We start from the raw sequence: 19,203 nt of genomic DNA, 5'->3' as shown, positions 1-19,203 counted from the left end.
GGATCACATTATAATCAGCGACTCCTAATTCTAGTTTTAGAGAAACCATTTTGGTTAATATACTTTTTAAGATTTTCATTAGTCTCCCCAAGGATCTGCTTAAACACAAAGTAACAACTCAATTGGTCACTAGTTACAATAAGCAGCAAATTCAACATCCTCACCTACTTTTGGTATCGTCTGGGTGCCTTCTATATTTATGGTTGTATATTTTGCAATATTTACTCTGACAGCGAAGTAGGGAGTATGATGATATCATTCTGGATGCTAGTTTCAGCATCCAGAATTATATCAGAAATCATAAGAGATCATAAATCATAAATCTCAACTAACTCTAAAATAAAATTGGTAGAGGTTTATGAGTTATCATCTCTTATCAATGTAATTATTAACAAGTCCACGAGTCTTCGGCCTAAAATAATCTAACAACTCAATTAAAAACAGAAGTTAAGTAGCAAAATTGTAAGTAAGCAGCTTTAGCATCAGTATTGAACTGCTGACATTCTACAAAACTTATATTTGAATAGAGCAGCGGGCACCGGTTACAGTCTGGTAATCAGAACTGGCGACAACTTCCTAATCTTAGGAAAGGCAGCTTCTGTTGTTGCATGTGAATGCGCTATTTCAACAAAATCTATGACATGACTAATTTGTGCAGAGTTCATGACCTACAAATAATGTACTCTTACTGCCCTTTACTATGAATAGAATTTGATGATGTAACAATTTGTGCTGGTTTAAAAGGTTGTAGGTGTTGAGCAAGTGTGAAAAATTTTAGTTATAATCAATAACAGGTTATGAATGAATATAATTGATCCTCCTAACTACATATTGATTGGTACAATTAGTATATTCTCTATAGCATACAGAGTTGGTATCAGCAAGAAAGAGTCTGTAGTGATCAGTGATAACATGCTGACAATGCTGCCGTGTAGCATGTGATGAACCAACTATGTTCTACACATGAGCCTGGTTAGATAATAAGATGATTATATGAATGGTAAACAAGCTCGGGTCAGGAGACTTTAGAGTAATATTATAGTTTATTGATGACCTATCATCGTTGGTACAAAAACATTATACTGATAAAATCACAGGATGAGGTCTTGAGCCAAAAACAATAAAACAATAATATATAATTGCTTTATAAACAGGTAATAAATAATTATGAACATGAATGAGAGGCTAAGTGAACAACTTACAATAGACATAATGATGTGTAAAAATATATTCTGCTAGATTTGGTCATAGAGAAGTAAAGCACTCAAATATCAATCAGCTATGATTTGTATGGGAAAGAAATGTCTTTCTTGAGCAATGAGATACAACTGAGTTAAGAAATTGTGGCATTGTGGTTGGCCTAGGTAAGATTCTCTTATACATAATTATTTCTATTTGTCTACACTAAGTGACTTTGCATATTCTAAAAAAATAAAACCTTTAGTTCAACAAACTTTTACAGCAGTAAAAGATTGTGTATAAAGTACAAGATGATGGCACGGAAGGCAGTAGATGGATTAGCATGAATATTCTGGTCTCTCTACCATCTCTCTCTCAGCTTGCTTAAACATCTGCGCCATAAACTCTTCACACAGTCAGGAGTGACACAAGTGCATGGTTCCTTGATGGTATCAGAGCCCTCACAGAGGCAACCGACATCTCCTTCACAGGTTCTTGTCAAAGTTTGGCTGCCTACAAAACGGATCATGTCCAATTAGATCCTGTTTATCAGGTAGAAAACAGAATGGTTTCTCGTGTTGAAAATTCAGCAGAAGATTTGTGGGTAAGTGTGACGGTAACCTACCAAAGCAACAGGGTCCTTCGTTAGTAACCCTCCAACTGCACTGAGGGGGTGTCTGAGTGTTTTCTCTCCAAAGCTCCAAGTCAAGTTCTGGAAGGCTGTCACATTCAACTGTAGTCGCTCCTTTTCTGTAATCCAAACAAACAACAATAAAAATAACTGCATAGAGTACTGTGGTTCACAGGCTATACGCTGTAATGTCAACATTCTCGACAGCATTTTAAAAGATAAATTCAACTCACCGTCCAGCGATGATGAAAGCGTTGCTGCTTATGTTAGCCATGCCTCCGATGTCACATAAGAACTTGTTGTATTTATATCCCTTGATGCTGTCTATCTGAGCTGTAAGAGAAAAAGGAGAGCCATGAGAGCAGTTAATACCAGAGGCATTATAATAAAATAAACCTTTAGAGCAAAGTTAGCCATCACCTTTCTATGTAAATTTGTACTCTTCATCTTTCATAGTTGCTGAATTTACCTCGATTTTTTGAATTTTGTGAACAATGAGAGGACAAATCTAAAGTAATATATTCGAACCTGAACACTGAGGAGAAACTAGAGGTGAATATATTTACCTTGAGTGAGGCCGCTCTCTGGGCTTTCAAAAAAGAGTCTGTCTCCATTCCTAATTCTGGCAAATCCATCACCTATGATATTGGCAAAGAGTTCTCCGACAGAAGCTCCGGTGAGTGGCTTCTCTGTGATACCTAAAGGTTAGTTCAAACTTTATGATTATTCTGAACCAAAATCAATAAAATGGACCACTGGTCATACTCAGTGATGACTTTACAGCCGAATATGTGAATGATATAGTTATTTACCTCCGATATATAGTTCTATATCAGTGACAGTTGTATAAACTTTACGTAGGGCCTCTACAACTTCTTCAGGGTGTGTGTCCTTGAGATCTTCAAATGTTCGTGGAATACTCAGCCCGTAGTGACGTCTATAATAGAGTAAAACAATGTCATGTATAGAAGGAGTCTCCTGTCTATCGACTCAGCAGTATAATAAATTCTTATATTCCACTCGTTTATTATCTAAATATTTACATACATTATTTTATAGCTCTGTCTCAATATGAAGTAAAAAGAGAGCTCAAGGTGTTGGTTGAGATGGTAATAGAGACATTTATGACTGAACAGACTATAGGTATTGAGAGAAACACCACTGAGCTCTACCATACCTGTATGCCACGTAAGGAGGAAAACCATGATCTCTTCCTCTGTTGATGTTCAATGAAACGATATCCTTTTTGACAGCGAACAGGGTGTCTCTCATCTAAATATTCAAAAGCAAAATTGTCAGGTATGGACGAGGTCGCAACCATTGTATGGCAATAGACAGCTGATTGCAATGAACTTGACATAAATAGAGGTACTAGATGTCTATAAAGAAAATACTCACTGCTACTGGGTAGTTCCTGTCAACCAACCATGGTACATCTTTCTGTAGACCCTTAAGACACTGCTGGTAACCTGTAACATGAATGACTAGTATTAGAAGGGATAAATTAAGCGGTATAATTAGCTATCACTATCCACTTCCTGTAGTGCCATCCGCATCTACTAGTTGATAAATATGATAGTCAGTATGAGATCTCACCTCCATCATAGAGAAGATCAGGATTGTTGAAGTTCTGTGTAAGGTCTAAGAAGTCTTCTGAACCGTCATCTTTGAGAACGGAGAACCTGCCACCTACTGTCGAATGTCCGAATCTGAAAGCTGCGTGTGCCAACTCATTCCTGAAAGCAAAGGCAATGTCATTCTGTTATAAACTCATATGTATTGTGTCATATAGGATCTGATTTGGGACTGAACAATTTAAAGAGCTTTATTAACCAAGCAAGTAGTTATAGCCTGAGGACCCTACATGTAGGTCATTGAGGGTGGTGATGCAGTGCCCCTCCTGAACTAAGTAGAAGTAACTGAGAGTACATTTAGAATGACACTTACAGTGAGGAAGGGTTGACTTCATGGTCAAATCCTGTGTAGTTGTTCAACTCGTACTTGCTTATTGTCTCATTGCCAATGATGAGTGGAAGATATTCATAGTAGTGTGTGCTGCTCTGGATACCTGATATAATCTTCCTCGTTTCCTGTAGAAAAGTTTAACCTATTTTAGGAATTGCTTACTCACGCGGAGACAAACATAAGACATGCATTTACTGAACCAGTTGTTAAGTTGCCCTACATCGACATCAATATCTGTAGCATTGTTGCTGAGTTAATGATTACACATCGAAAGTACATCAAATAAGTTTGTCAGAAGCTGCTAGTAACTAACCTGGAAGAGACGTTCATGGTCCCAGTGAGGGTTGATGCTGCTCAGTCTCTCGGCTATCTGGTTGTGCTTGACAAGGAAGGCTGTATGAGTTGAGACCAGGTTGGCTGTAAGAGAATTAAAATATATATTTTTCACAGCTGAATATCACAAAACTAGCTTCAGGCGAGAAGAGTATTTTACCATGTTAGTAGCGTTATAACAAGTACTCACGAGTTGTATTAATCCTTGTATCTCCTCCAAGAAATGGACATTTGTTAGCAGCCTTTCGTGCCACAGGACACCTGCTATTATCTGGTGGGGGTAATACTGTACCATTAACAGTCTGGGTCTTCATTTTTCCACCTGTAGAATCTCTGAGACTGTCTAGCTCCTCTTGAGAGCTGCCGTAGATGGCAGATGCGTCGAAGACATGAGTAATACTGTTCATCTGTTGTCTTGGACCTGTAAGAAGAACCACGCATGTTGATATACAACCAATTTGAACGATAAACTCAAGGAAAATCAGGTTTGCCTCTGTCCCTCTACCTAGAAGTAAGTTCTGAGCTACAGAAATGAAGCTTATTATTCGCGTTATTCAGGAAACTTTCACTGAGAAAATGCTATGAAAGTTCAAGGCCACGAGTTGTAAAATGGACATACCTAAAGAGCAGTCGTGCAAAGGGGCGGGGCTAGAGCGTCGTTGAGTCATACAAAGATACCCTCCGTAGTGAGTGTCATTCTTTGTCTCCACCTGCATGCATACATCTTTTTTAGTTTCCTTTAACTCCTGTCTGATAGCCTCCAAGTCTTCTTCCGTCGGCTGCACTGCGGTTCCATTTCTTGACGCGAATATGTGATCAGGGCAGCACTCGGTTTCTTCTAAAATTGTGATAAAATATTTTGCTCTTCAGTAATATAACAAGCTTCATGTTTACAGTTATGTATCTACTAATCAGCAGATGATGCATCGAGAGTAAGTCACACAAAATGTTAAGACAAATTTACTCAAAACATTGAAATTGATCTTAACCTATGATTGTTGTAAGCTTTCTATATATTTCACACAACGAGTGAAACTTACGTTCTACTTCAGAGAGATGAGTGAACTCGTGGGCTGTGAATTGACCCCACTGCATGATCTCAGCATTGAACCCCTCAAAGTCCAGAATTAACTCAGTGGTAGTTACTGTTGTCGAGATTGTTCTTGGGGAAGCCAGAGGTTGGCGAGAAACGTGTTCGAGTGTACGACGCTCACTGACACCTGAAAAATTGTATGATATGCAATGAGCAGTTTGATAGGGTGAAAAATTACTGAACATAGAAAGGTAAACTTACAATATATGACTAATTCAAATAGCCTAACATTCTAATAATATCAAAGTTAAAAAGAAACTTTAGTTAAGAAGGAGAATGGTACGTACCATCTTGGTAAGCAGCGGGTAGAATTCTGGTGTATGGAGTTCCAGACATTCCCCATGTTTTCCTGCCTTCTTGCCTATTTGTACATCTCGCTGTTGGCTCTCTATAGCCACTGCTACAAGGCAGTGAGTTGGCTTGGTCATATTCACAAGATGTATGTAGCTCGGCTGACACCTGCATTACTTCTGTAAATAAATGTTGTCAGAGGGTTTAGATCTTGCTTAGGAGGTATTTCGATCATAAACTTCAGTTTATTAACATAAGAATAATTTTAGTTTTTAGAGTGAAAGACTCACCTGGATCGACTGGATTGCCATTAGCATCAAAACTTGTTGTTACATTGATTCCAGTCCTACAAGAATATAAAAGTTGTACCTTCTTTACCAAAGAGTCAGAGACAGCCAAACAGATTCGAAACCAGTTGATGTTGAATGTTCTGAAGGCTTATAACCAACACCACTCTATTTCTATATACCGAACACTTCTATGAAGACCACTCTGAATAACTCTATGAAGACCTCTAGGAAGATCTATGAACACCTCTATGAACACCTCTCTGATCATCTCACTGAAGACCCCTATGAACGTCATGGATATAAAGAAATGCACTCACTGATCAACGATGCTCCTTAGTATGGCAGCATCTGTTTGTGCTGCTGAAGAGGCATTTGAATTGTCGATGAACTCATTTCCGGTGCTACGGCTAAATATCGTATTGCTGAATCTTTTCTCAGCTCGTTCTCTCTCAATCATCTCAGCTGTCAACAAATAATATGAATGCAAATGGATAGACTCGGGTTGACAATTTGCTAACCAGTTAATCTAACTGAATATTTAGTTAAAAATGCTAAGATTCTGCTGAACCGGCAGCTATTCTTATACGGCAGCGCATGATAAAATTGATATTGTATTTGTTGATAGTAGGAAAAGAAAGAATCACTGCTTACCTGTAATGTTACGTTCTCCATCTGATGTTCTACAAAACACAGAAGAACTATGACTAATAGTAATGATGATAGTCCCTACCATACACGGCAGCATCAGCAGCAATGTAGCACCTTCACCAAAGTGTCATCTACAGGTATTTACACTGAGAATCATCATGCAACCCGAAACCTCTCATAACGTTGATACCAGTTGATTAGAGTAATATGGTTCTCCAAAGTATACATACCCTTGTGATATTGTGACCTACAAAACATATACCAATAGGTTTATACTATAATAGGTAGCCAATATATAAGTATATAGGACAGATGGATATGTGTTTATGACATGGAAGTGGTAAATTATAGTTGAGGCCGCAGCAGAGTCAATAGAATTTGAAATCTGGACCTACCTGTATGTTCAGAGTCAGTAGAAGTACTTCTGCTATTAGTAACCTACAACAAAGTGCAGCAGATGTAACCACCATCTCACCATAACACAGAATGAAGATACTAAAATGTATTCACATGTGATAATTAATAACAGAAGTAGACATTATTTATAACTGATCTCTCTAGACTGTCTCAGAGATGGTACTTACGAATGGAAAAAATATTTTAGAGATTCCATTTTTGCTTGTGTGTTACTTGGTGTGTCTATTTGATAATGTCATCAGCTGTATGGCTCCTTGCTTTTATACTAGAGTGTGTGATGAGTGAAAAAGGGGTGGATGTAAGCCTGTTGATGTAGGAGTTGTTAATATATTTATAGACACGAGTAGATTCTGTTAAATTGGTAGTCTTTTGCAAAAATATGACTTAATCCACCCCTATATTTAACATTAATCATCCTTACTCTATCTCTTCCTATGACAGGTGGAAGAACTCCAACTACATGTTGCTAGACAAACTATATAGGACATCATTAATCAGGATTTTAAGTAGCTTTTTAAAAACATGACAAAGTTCACCATTGCGAAAGTGTGACTGACGATATTCCTGTGCTAGCTGGCTCAGGGTTACAAACTGGCTGAAAATACGCAGGAAACCCTTTTTTTGTGTGAGGTATGATGTCACCCCTTAGGTCAGCCCTCCTATTTTAGCATTTTAAATATGTGAGGAGAACAAGTAGGAATTTCCAAGCTGGTGTGTAGACACTAGACAGTTAGAGGAAGTGACGCAGGTAAAGACTAGGAAAGCATCCTAATCAATGCAGGTAAGAGCTCGATAAACTGTTCTTCAGAAAAGCAAATTGTCACATAATATTTACTTTTGCCATATGTAAGTTCACCAGTCATAGCACTCAGTAGATCTTTAGTTTTACTATTAACACATACTGGCAATTGTGACACCTGCTGGCTATTGTCATTTCTCCAATTTTATACTTATCTGCTTGGTTCATTTAAGCTAATAATAACAATCATGTTATACATGTATATGTTTCCAATTACTAAACAAGACAGAGCTGTCTCTGGAAACACAGGCTATTGTAGCCTTACATCGAGTTGGTAATTTTGGTAACTTAATTTCCTGACTGCAATACTATCAATGTTAGACTTACAAAATAGTACAATTTAACTTGATTTCTGCTTAGTTGCTGAAACTTAATAAAACAAACAATTTTTACCAAATTTGAGAGAAACTTTTGTATTCTCTAACTGAGACTATATATTAGAGAGTTTCAGAATATTAGGAATATAAAAACAGTGTCAGATATTAATATGGATGAGGATAAGTAGGAGAGAAAAGTAGTAGAGAGTATTTATAAGAGTCAGTTGAAAATAATATATGCTGAGTTTCCATAGTATAGTCACACATGGGTGGGCCAGTCCATAGAGTGGTGACACCTGAGTGTGCCAGTCCATAGAGTGGTGACACCTGAGTGTGCCAGTCCATAGAGTGGTGACACCTGAGTGTGCCAGTCCCTAGAGGGGTCACACCTGGGTGGGCCAGTGTGGAAGCGCTACACTGGGCCGACAAACAGTTCCCTTGGGGCGCTATAGTAGACCGGTGGTCATGCGACGCCTTCTGCAAGCCTCAACTTCAACATGAGAAGAGAAAAATAAAGAGATGCATAAAGACATGGCCGATAAAGAGCTCAGATATCTCTATTATATTTCTATTCTCCTCGGCAGTTGCATCCTCACATTTATTAAAAATTCAAGTTCTATTACTTAATTTCATGGCTGTGACACTATCAAACTGAAAACTACAATAACTGTCAATTTCAACCGAATTAATCATACTCAAAACCCTCCTCACATACTTGCTCTTCCAAGAAATGCCAACTTCCGCAACACATTAATATTATTGCAATATAATTACTATTTCAGCGTTTAACTAACTGGAATTAGATTGGAGCAACTAGATAGGTGACGCAGGTGCTTGTTTTGGTATACGTGCTGATGCAATCGATGCTTTTTAATCCCTAATCTATGCAGTGCGCGACCCCTAAAAACCTACATGGTCCTAATGCTATAAACAATTCTTCTACAGAATGTCTTCACTGCTTTCTCAGTTCTCTCATCCAATATTTATATCTTTCCCATCACTGTTCCTCGGCCACACTATAGAGCTATACCTCTAGCCTTGTATGTCTATGTGTGCTATCGTTCACAATGATACCTGCTCTTTTTACTCGTATCACCTGATCTGTTGCAATATTCATGTCCTATTATATCATTCCTTACTTATCCTTTTCCATAACAACCTATCCTTTATGATAGTACTTCTTTCTTGCTGGTTTTACTATATGGCTGTAATGGTTTACCTGGTTGTTATGGTTTACCTGGTTCTTATGGTTTACCTAATTCTTATGGTTACCTGGGCCTTATGGTTTACCTGGTTGTTATGGTTTACCTGGTTCTTATGGTTTACCTGGTTCTTATGGTTACCTGGGTCTTATGGTTACCTGGGTCTTATGGTTTACCATTTTTTGCCGAGCAGTAGTCAAGACTGCAACCTGTAGTCTTGACTACTGCTCCGCAAAAAGGTTAACTTTAAGATACTCAGACTAATGCACAGTTAAACTTAGCTAAATTTTCCAATGAACTAATGGGATTGTACCTGCCCTCCCCGCAAAAAACCTGACATATCTGAGGCTTACGGTACCAACTGCCCTCTTATGCTACTAGTTATACTAGTATATGGAGGTTCTACCAAAGTTCTTATGCTTACAAAACCTTTAGGATAACTTTATGAACTTTTCATTAAAAATTGTAACCTTTTTAAATGCTACATGCTTACGTGCTAAAATAATATCTTTGGAACCTTCTGGAACCTTCGGTTTTAACCCAAACTGCTTCTTTTCAACATTGTTGTTTGCTCTAATTCAACTCTCTGACGTACCTGAGGTAGATAACTGTCAGTTTTATAATCAAGAGCAGCACATGGTGATTAGATAGACAGAGACTATACTAGTTGAGGGAATATACAGTAGTTATATTTAATACAGTAGAAATGTTAGAAATGAAGTAAAACAGGCATGTAGGAGCTGTGTGGCCAAGTACTAAAAAGTCTGTATAATGTACGTAGTCTGGGTCATCTTGTCTATTACTAGAGTCTATGTCTGTGTATAGTTACAAGTAGTTGAGTCAGCTTGAGTCCCTTCATTCCAAGTATTTATCAAGTCAGATCTGGTGTTTGTCATAGAGTCGATAGTCAGTGTGTCAGGTAGTGCTAGTGCGTATGTCCCGAAGTTGTTATTCCTGTAGTCTCGGAAACGTCACATGGAACTGGACCTTGCAGTGTCGGTAGAGTTAGTTGGATTAGTGGTTGAGGAACTGGTGTTGGAAAGTGCGGTGAAAGAGAAATTGTTTGATGAGCTTGTGAAGAAACATTGTATCAAAATTTTAAGACTTCCTATCAAAGGGAAAACAGAGTTCAGTTTTTACAAACAGATTTAGTCAAATCATATCTCTTTAATATTGACAATTACAATAAATTACAAACTGGAAAATGAATGTTTTATGTCAACACAAAAAAGAATATGTGGGCTCATTTGAAACTAAACAGCCTACTAAAATTATCAGATCACACAATTCAGAGGTCTATGGAAGAGCTGCTAACAATGTTCTAAGTTCTACACATGTTAGTAGGATCACATTATAATCAGCGACTCCTAATTCTAGTTTTAGAGAAACCATTTTGGTTAATATATTTTTTAAGATTTTCATTAGTCTCCCCAAGGATCTGCTTAAACACAAAATAACAACTCAATTGGTCACTAGTTACAATAAGCAGCAAATTCAACATCCTCACTTACTTTTGGTATCGTCTGGGTGCCTTCTATATTTATGGTTGTATATTTTACAATATTTACTCTGAAAGCGAAATAAGCAGTATGATGATATCATTCTGGATGCTAGTTTCAGCATCCAGAATTATATCAGAAATCATAAGAGATCATAAATCATAAATCTCAACTAACTCTAAAATAAAATTGGTAGAGGTTTATGAGTTATCATCTCTTATCAATGTCATTATTAACAAGTCCACGAGTCTTCGGCCTAAAATAATCTAACAACTCAATTAAAAACAGAAGTTAAGTATCAAAATTGAAAGTAATCAGCTTTAGCATCAGTATTGAACTGCTGACTTTCTACAAAACTTATATTTGAATAGAGCAGCGGGCAGCGGTTACAGTCTGGCAATCAGAACTGGCAACAACTTTTTAATCTTAGGAAAGGCAGCTTCTGTTGTTACGAGTGAATGGGCTATTTCAACAAGATCTTTAACATCACCGATTTGTGCAGAGTTCATGACCTATAAATAATGTACTCTTATTGCACTTTATTATGAATAGAATTTGATGATGTAACAATTTGTGCTGGTTTAAGATGTTGTAGGTGTTGAGCAAGTGAGAAAAATTTAGCTAGAATCAATAACAGGTTATGAATGAATATAATTGATCCTCCTAATTACATATTGATTGGCGCAAGTAGTATACTCTCTATAGCATACCGAGTTGGTATCAGCAAAGGAGAGTCTGCTGATAACAATATTATATCATAGTTACTATAAAAAAGAGTTTACTGATAATTTCACAGGATGAGGTCTTGAGCCAAAAACAATAAAGCAATTATATATAATTGCTTTATAAACAGGTAATAAATAATTATGAACATGAATGAGAGGGTAAGTGAACAACTTACAATAGACATAATGATATGTAAAAATATATTCTGCTAGATTTGGTCATAGAGAAGTAAAGCACTCAAATATCAATCACCTATGATTTGTATAGGAAAGAAATGTCTTTCTTGAGCAATGAGATACAACTGAGTTAAGAAATGGTGGCATTGCGGTTGGCCTAGGTACGATTCTCTTATACAAAATTATTTCTATTTGTCTACACTAAGTAACTTTGCGTATTCTAAAAAAATAAAACCTTTAGTTCAACAAACTTTTACTGCAGTAAAAAATTGTATATAAGGTACAAGATGATGACATGGAAGGCAGTAGATGGATTAACATGAATATTCTGGTCTCTCTACCATCTCTCTCTCAGCTTGCTTAAACATCTGCGCCATAAACTCTTCACACAGTCAGGAGTGACACAGCTGCATGGTTCCTCGATGGTATCAGAGCCTTCACAGAGGCAACCGACATCTCCTTCACAGGTTCTTGTCAAAGTTTGGCTGCCTACAAAATGGATCATGTCCAATTAGACCCTGTTTATCAGGTAGAAAACAGAATGGTTTCTCGTGTTGCAAATTCAGCAGAAGATTTGTGGGTAAGTGAGACGGTAACCTACCAAAGCAACAGGGTCCTTCGTTAGTAACCCTCCAACTGCACTGAGGGGGTGACTGAGTGTTTTCTCTCCAGAGCTCCAAGTCAAGTTCTGGAAGGCTGTCACATTCAACTGTAGTCGCTCCTTTTCTGTAATCCAAACAAACAACAATAAAAATGACTGCATAGAGTATTGTGGTTCACAGGCTATACGCTGTAATGTCAACATTCTCGACAGCATTTTAAAAGATAAAATCGACTCACCGTCCAGCGATGATGAAAGCGTTGCTGCTTATGTTAGCCATGCCTCCGATGTCACATAAGAACTTGTTGTATTTATATCCCTTGATACTGTCTATCTGAGCTGTAAGAGAAAAAGGAGAGCCATGAGAGCAGTTAATACCAGAGGCATTATAATAAAATAAACATCTAGAGCAAAGTTAGCCATCACCTTTCTATGTAAACTTGTACTCTTCATCTCCAATAGTTGTATAATCTAGCTCACATTTTTTGAATTTTGTGAACAATGAGAGGACAAATCTAAAGTAATATATTCGAACCTGAACACTGAGGAGAAACTAGAGGTGAATATATTTACCTTGAGTGAGGCCGCTCTCTGGGCTTTCAAAAAAGAGTCTGTCTCCATTCCTAATTCTGGCAAATCCATCACCTATGATATTGGCAAAGAGTTCTCCGACAGAAGCTCCGGTGAGTGGCTTCTCTGTGATACCTAAAAGTTAATTAAGACTTTATGATTATTTTGAACCAAAACCAATAAAATGGACCACTGGTCATACTCAGTGATGACTTTACAGCCGAATAAGTGAATGATGTAGTTATTTACCTCCGATATAGAGTTCTACATCAGTGACAGTTGTATAAACTTTACGTAGGGCCTCTACAACTTCTTCAGGGTGTGTGTCCTTGAGATCTTCAAATGTTCGTGGAATACTCAGCCCGTAGTGGCGTCTATAATAGAATAAGACAATGTCATGTATAGAAAAAGTCTCTTGTCTATCGACTCAGCAGTATAGTGAATTCTTATATTCTACTTGTTTATTATCTAAATATTTACATATATTATTTTATAGCTCTGTCTCAATATGAAGTAAAAAGAGAGGTCAAGGTGTTGGTTGAGATGGTAATAGAGACATTTATGAATGAACAGACTATTGGTATTGAGAGAAACACTACTGCGCTCTACCATACCTGTATGCCACGTAAGGAGGAAAACCATGATCTCTTCCTCTGTTGATGTTCAATGAAACGATATCCTTTTTGACAGCAAACAGGGTGTCTCTCATCTAAATATTCAAAAGCAAACTGTCAGGTTTGGACGAGGTCGCAACCATTGTATGGCAATAGACAGCTGATTGCAATGAACTTGACATAAATAGCGGTACTAGATGTCTATAAAGAAAATACTCACTGCTACTGGGTAGTTCCTGTCAACCAACCATGGTACATCTTTCTGTAGACCCTTAAGACACTGCTGGTAACCTGTAACACGAATGACTAGTATTAGAAGGGATAAATTAAGCAGTATAATCAGCTATCACTATCAACTTCCTGTAGTGCCATCCGCATCTACTAGTTGATAAATATGTCAGTCATTATGAGATCTCACCTCCATCATAGAGAAGATCAGGATTGTTGAAGTTCTGTGTAAGGTCTAAGAAGTCTTCTGAACCATCATCTTTGAGAACGGAGAACCTGCCACCTACTGTCGAATGTCCGAATCTGAAAGCTGCGTGTGCCAACTCATTCCTGAAAGCAAAGGCAATGTCATTCTGTTATAAACTCATATGTATTGTGTCATATAGGATCTGATTTGGGACTGAACAATTTAAAGAGCTTTATTAATCAAGCAAGTAGTTATAGCCTGAGGACCCTACATGTAGGTCATTGAGAGTGGTGATGAAGTGCCCCTCCTGAACTAAGTAGAAGTAACTGAGAGTACATTTAGAATGACACTTACAGTGAGGAAGGGTTGACTTCATGGTCAAATCCTGTGTAGTTGTTCAACTCGTACTTGCTTATTGTCTCATTGCCAATGATGAGTGGAAGATATTCATAGTAGTGTGTGCTGCTCTGGATACCTGATATAATCTTCCTCGTTTCCTGTAGAAAAGTTTAACCTATTTTAGGAATTGCTTACTCACGCGGAGACAAACATAAGACATGCATTTACTGAACCAGTTGTTAAGTTGCCCCACATCGACATCAATATCTGTAGCATTGTTGCTGAGTTAATGATTACATATCGAATGTACATCAAACAAGTTTGTCAGAAGCTGCTAGTAACTAACCTGGAAGAGACGTTCATGGTCCCAGTGAGGGTTGATGCTACTCAGTCTCTCGGCTATCTGGTTGTGCTTGACAAGGAAGGCTGTATGAGTTGAGACCAGGTTGGCTGTAAGAGAATTTAAATATATATTTTTCACAGCTGAATATCACAAAACTAGCTTCAGGCGAGAAGAGTATTTTACCATGTTAGTAGCGTTATAACAAGTACTCACGAGTCGTATTAATCCTTGTATCTCCTCCAAGAAATGGACATTTGTTAGCAGCCTTTCGTGCCACAGGACACCTGCTATTATCTGGTGGGGGTAATACTGTACCATTAACAGTCTGGGTCTTCATTTTCCCACCTGTAGAATCTCTGAGACTGTCTAGCTCCTCTTGAGAGCTGCCGTAGATGGCAGATGCGTCGAAGACATGAGTAATACTGTTCATCTGCTGTCTTGGACCTGTAACAAGCACCACGCATGTTGATATACAACCAATTTGAACGATAAACTCAAGGAAAATCAGGTTTGCCTCTGTCCCTCTACCTAGAAGTAAGTTCTGAGCTCCAGAAATGAAGCTTATTATTCGCGTTATTCAGGAAACTTTCACTGAGAGAATGTTATGAAAGTTCAAGGCCACGAGTTGTAAAATGGAAATACCTGAAGAGCAGTCGTGCAGAGGGGCGGGGCTAGAGCGTCGTTGAGTCATACAAAGATACCCTCCGTAGTGAGTGTCATTCTTTGTCTCCACCTGCATGCATACATCTTTTTTAGTTTCCTTTAACTCCTGTCTGATAGCCTCCAAGTCTTCTTCCGTCGGCTGCACTGCGGTTCCATTTCTTGACGCGAATATGTGATCAGGGCAGCACTCGGTTTCTTCTAAAATTGTGATAAAATATTTTGCACTTCAGTAATATAACAAGCTTCATGTTTACAGTTATGTATCTACTAATCAGCAGATTATGCTTTGAAAGTAAGTCACACAAAATGTTAAGACAAATTTACTCAAAACATTGAAATTGATCTTAACCTACTATGATTGTAAGCTTTCTATATATTTCACACAACGAGTCAAACTTACGTTCTACTTCAGAGAGATGAGTGAACTCGTGGGCTGTGAATTGACCCCACTGCATGATCTCAGCATTGAACCCCTCAAAGTCCAGAATTAACTCAGTGGTAGTTACTGTTGTCGAGATTGTTCTTGGGGAAGCCAGAGGTTGGCGAGAAACGTGTTCGAGTGTACGACGCTCACTGACACCTGAAAAATTGTATGATATGCAATGAGCAGTTTGATAGGGCGAAAAATTACCGAACATAGAAAGGTAAACTTACAATACCCCATATGACTAATTCAAATAGCCTAACATTCTAATAATATCAAAGTTAAAAAGAAACTTTAGCTAAGAAGGAGAATGGTACGTACCATCTTGGTAAGCAGCGGGTAGAATTCTGGTGTATGGAGTTCCAGACATTCCCCATGTTTTCCTGCCTTCTTGCCTATTTGTACATATCGCTGTTGGCTCTCTATAGCCACTGCTGCAAGGCAGAGAGTTGGCTTGGTCATATTCACAAGATGTACGTAGCTCGGCTGACACCTGCATTACTTCTGTAAATAAACGTTGTCAGAGGGTTTAGATTCTGCTTAGGAGGTATTTTGATCATAAACTTCAGTTTATTAACATAAGAATAATTTTAGCTTTTAGAGTGAAAGACTCACCTGGATCAACTGGATTGCCATCAGCATCAAAACTTGTTGTTACGTTGATTCCAGTCCTACAAGAATATAAAGTTGTACTTTCTTTACCAAAGAGTCAGAGACAGCCAAACAGATTCGAAATCAGTTGATGCTGAATGTTCTGAAGGCTTATAACCAACACCATTCTATTTCTATATACCAAACACTTCTATGAAGACCACTCTGATTAACTCTATGAAGACCTCTATGAAGATCCTTCTATGAACACCACTCTGACCATCTCACTGAACATCTCTATGAACGCCGTTGTCATGGATATAAAGAAATGTACTCACTGATCAACGATGCTCCTTAGTATGGCAGCATCTGTTTGTGCTGCCAAAGAAGCATTTGAATTGTCGATGAACTCATTTCCGGTGCTACGGCTAAATATCGTATTGCTGAACCTTTTCTCAGCTCGTTCTCTCTCAATCATCTCAGCTGTCAACAAATAATATGAATGCAAATGGATAGCTAGACTCGGGTTGACAATTTGCTAACCAGTTAATCTTAATGAATATTTAGTTAAAAATGCTAAGATTCTGCTGAACTGGCAGCTATTCTTATACGGCAGCGTATGATAAAATTGATATTGTACTGGTTGATAGTAGGAAAAAAAGAACCAGTGCTTACCTGTAATGTTACATTCTCCATCTGATGTTCTACAAAATACAGAAGAACTATGACTAATAGTATTAATGATAGTCTCTAACTACCATGCACGGCAGCGTCAGCAGTAATGTAGCACCTTCACCAGAGTTTCATTTACAGGTATTTACACTGAGAATCATCATGCAACCGAAACCTCTCATAACGTTGATACCAGTTGATTAGAGTAATATGGCTCTCCAAAGTATACATACCCTTGTGATATTGTGACCTACAAAACATATACCAATAGGTTTATACTATGGGTAACAAATATATAAGTATATAGGACAGATGGATGATACGTGTTTATGACATGGAATAGGTAAATTATAGTTGAGGCAGCAAAGTTAATAAAATTTGACCTCTTGACCTACCTGTATGTTTAGAGTCAGTATAAGTACTTCTGCTATTAGTAACCTACAACAAAGTGTAGCAGATGTAACCACCATTTTACCATAACACAGAATTTAGATACTAAAATGTATTCACATGTGTTAATTGAGAACAGAAGTAGACATTATTTATAACTGATTTCTCTAGACTGTCTCAGAGATGGTACTTACGAATGGAAAAAATATTTTAGAGATCCCATTTTTGCTTGCTTGTTACTTGGTGTGTCTATTTGATAATGTCATCAGCTGTATGGCTCCTTGCTTTTATAATAGAGTGTGTGATGAGTGAAAAAGGGGTGGATGTAAGCCTGTTGATGTAGGAGTTGTTAATATATAATAGACACGAGTAGATTCTGTTAAATTGGTAGTCTTCTAGCAAAAATATGACTCAATCCACCCCTATATTTTACATTAATCATCCTTTTTCTATCTCTTCTATGACAGGTGGAAGAACTCCAACTACATGTTGCTAGACAAACTATATAGGACATCATTAATCAGGATTTCAAGGAGCTTTTTAAAAACATGACAAAGTTCACCATTGCAAAAGTGTGACTGACGCTATTCCTGTGCTAGCTGGCTCAGGATTACAAACTGGCTGAAAATACGCAGGCAACCCTTTCTTTGTGTGGCGTCTGATGTCACCCCTTAGGTCAGCACTCCTAGTTTAACATTTAAATATGAAAGGAGAACAAGTAGGAATTTCCAAGCCGGTGTGTATACAGTTAGAGGAAGTGACGCAGGTAGAGACTAGGAAAGCATCCTAATCAATGCAGGTAAGAGCTCGATAAACTGTTCTTCAAAAAAACAGGTTTTCACATAATATTTACTTTCGCCATATGTAAGTTTACCTGTCATAGCACTCAGTAGATCTTTAGTTTTACTAAGAACACATGCTGGCTTGTGTCAATTGTGACACCTGCTGGCTATTGTCATTTCTATAATTTTATACTTATCTTATTGGCTCATTTAAGCTAATAATAGCAATCATGTTATACATGTATATGTTTCCAATTATTAAACAAGACAGAGCTGTCTCTGGAAACACAGGCTATTGTAACCTTACATCGAGTTGGTAATTTTGGTAAATTAATTTCATTACTAAAATACTAGCAATGTCAGACTTACAAAATAGTAAAATTTAACTTGATTTCGGCTTAATTGCTGAAACTTAATAAAGCAAACAAATTTTTGGTAAACTGTAAAAAAACCTTTGTATTCACTAACTCAGACTATATATTAGAGAGTTTCAGAATATTAGGAATATAAAAACAGTGTCAGATATGAATATGGAGGAAGATAAGTAGGAGAAAAAGGTAGTAGAGAGTGTTTATAATAAGAGTCAGTTGAAAATAATAAATACTGAGTTTACATAGTATAGTGACACCTGAGTGTGCCAGTCCATAGTGTAGTGACACCTGAGTGTGCCAGTCCATAGAGTGGTGACATCTGAGTGGACCAGTCTATAGAGTGGTGACACCTGAGTGTGCCAGTTCATAGTGTTGTGACACCTGAATGTGCCAGTCCATAGAGTGGTGATACCTGAGTGTGCCAGTCCATAGAGTGGTGACACCTGAGTGTGCTAGTCCATAGAGTGGTGACACCTGAGTGTGCCAGTCCATAGAGTGGTGACACCTGGGTGGGCCAGTCCATAGAGTGGTGACACCTGGGTGGGCCAGTCCATAGAGTGGTGACATCTGAGTGGGCCAGTCCATAGAGTGGTGACACCTGAGTGTGCCAGTCCATAGAGTGGTGACACCTGGGTGGGCCAGTCCATAGAGTGGTCACACCTGGGTGGGCCAGTGTGGAAGCGCTACGCTGAGCCGACAAACAGTTCCCACGGGGCGCTATAGTAGACCGGTGGTCGTGCGACGCCTTCTGTACGCCTCAACTTCAACATGAGAAAAAATAAAAAAGATATGCATAAAGACATGACCGATAAAGAGCTCAGATATCTCTATTATATTTCTATTCACCTCGGCAGTTGCAACC

At 38.0% G+C, this 19,203-nt stretch overlaps 3 protein-coding genes across 4 annotated transcripts; all 3 read right to left on the bottom strand.

Moving 5' to 3' along the window:
• Positions 1-1,503: 1,503 nt before the first annotated feature.
• On the bottom strand, positions 1,504-5,615 carry LOC137399531 (chorion peroxidase-like). Of its 2 annotated transcripts, none has more exons than XM_068085686.1 (14): positions 5,489-5,615; positions 5,149-5,328; positions 4,728-4,946; positions 4,299-4,529; positions 4,089-4,192; positions 3,758-3,900; positions 3,407-3,546; positions 3,209-3,279; positions 2,988-3,082; positions 2,623-2,747; positions 2,377-2,508; positions 2,044-2,143; positions 1,805-1,929; positions 1,504-1,692 (listed from the first exon to the last, which is right to left on the bottom strand). In XM_068085686.1, the coding sequence occupies exons 1-14, from the start codon at positions 5,535-5,537 to the stop codon at positions 1,541-1,543; spliced, it is 1,866 nt and encodes a 621-aa protein (XP_067941787.1). In that variant the 5' UTR covers positions 5,538-5,615; the 3' UTR covers positions 1,504-1,540. The 2 variants fall into 2 exon arrangements, with proteins under 2 accessions (XP_067941787.1, XP_067941788.1); XM_068085687.1 differs by having other exon boundaries at positions 3,758-3,870.
• Positions 5,616-5,732: 117 nt separating this feature from the next.
• On the bottom strand, positions 5,733-17,414 carry LOC137399691 (uncharacterized). The gene is made up of 6 exons (XM_068085888.1): positions 17,383-17,414; positions 6,826-6,868; positions 6,661-6,677; positions 6,434-6,462; positions 6,100-6,244; positions 5,733-5,838 (listed from the first exon to the last, which is right to left on the bottom strand). Exons 1-6 carry the CDS (start codon positions 17,409-17,411, stop codon positions 5,733-5,735), a joined length of 369 nt encoding a protein of 122 aa, XP_067941989.1. The 5' UTR covers positions 17,412-17,414.
• On the bottom strand, positions 11,625-16,607 carry LOC137399530 (chorion peroxidase-like). The gene is made up of 16 exons (XM_068085685.1): positions 16,465-16,607; positions 16,151-16,206; positions 15,857-16,039; positions 15,512-15,691; positions 15,091-15,309; positions 14,662-14,892; positions 14,452-14,555; positions 14,121-14,233; positions 13,770-13,909; positions 13,572-13,642; positions 13,352-13,446; positions 12,987-13,111; positions 12,741-12,872; positions 12,407-12,506; positions 12,168-12,292; positions 11,625-12,055 (listed from the first exon to the last, which is right to left on the bottom strand). Exons 1-16 carry the CDS (start codon positions 16,602-16,604, stop codon positions 11,904-11,906), a joined length of 2,166 nt encoding a protein of 721 aa, XP_067941786.1. The 5' UTR covers positions 16,605-16,607; the 3' UTR covers positions 11,625-11,903.
• Positions 17,415-19,203: the final 1,789 nt, after the last annotated feature.

The sequence above is a fragment of the Watersipora subatra genome, chromosome 7, assembly GCF_963576615.1.
Source record: "Watersipora subatra chromosome 7, tzWatSuba1.1, whole genome shotgun sequence".
In the NCBI taxonomy this organism is placed as follows: Eukaryota; Metazoa; Bryozoa; class Gymnolaemata; order Cheilostomatida; family Watersiporidae; genus Watersipora; species Watersipora subatra.
Note: the sequence above shows the minus strand (reverse complement) of the source record. Positions and strands in the feature narration are given on the sequence as shown.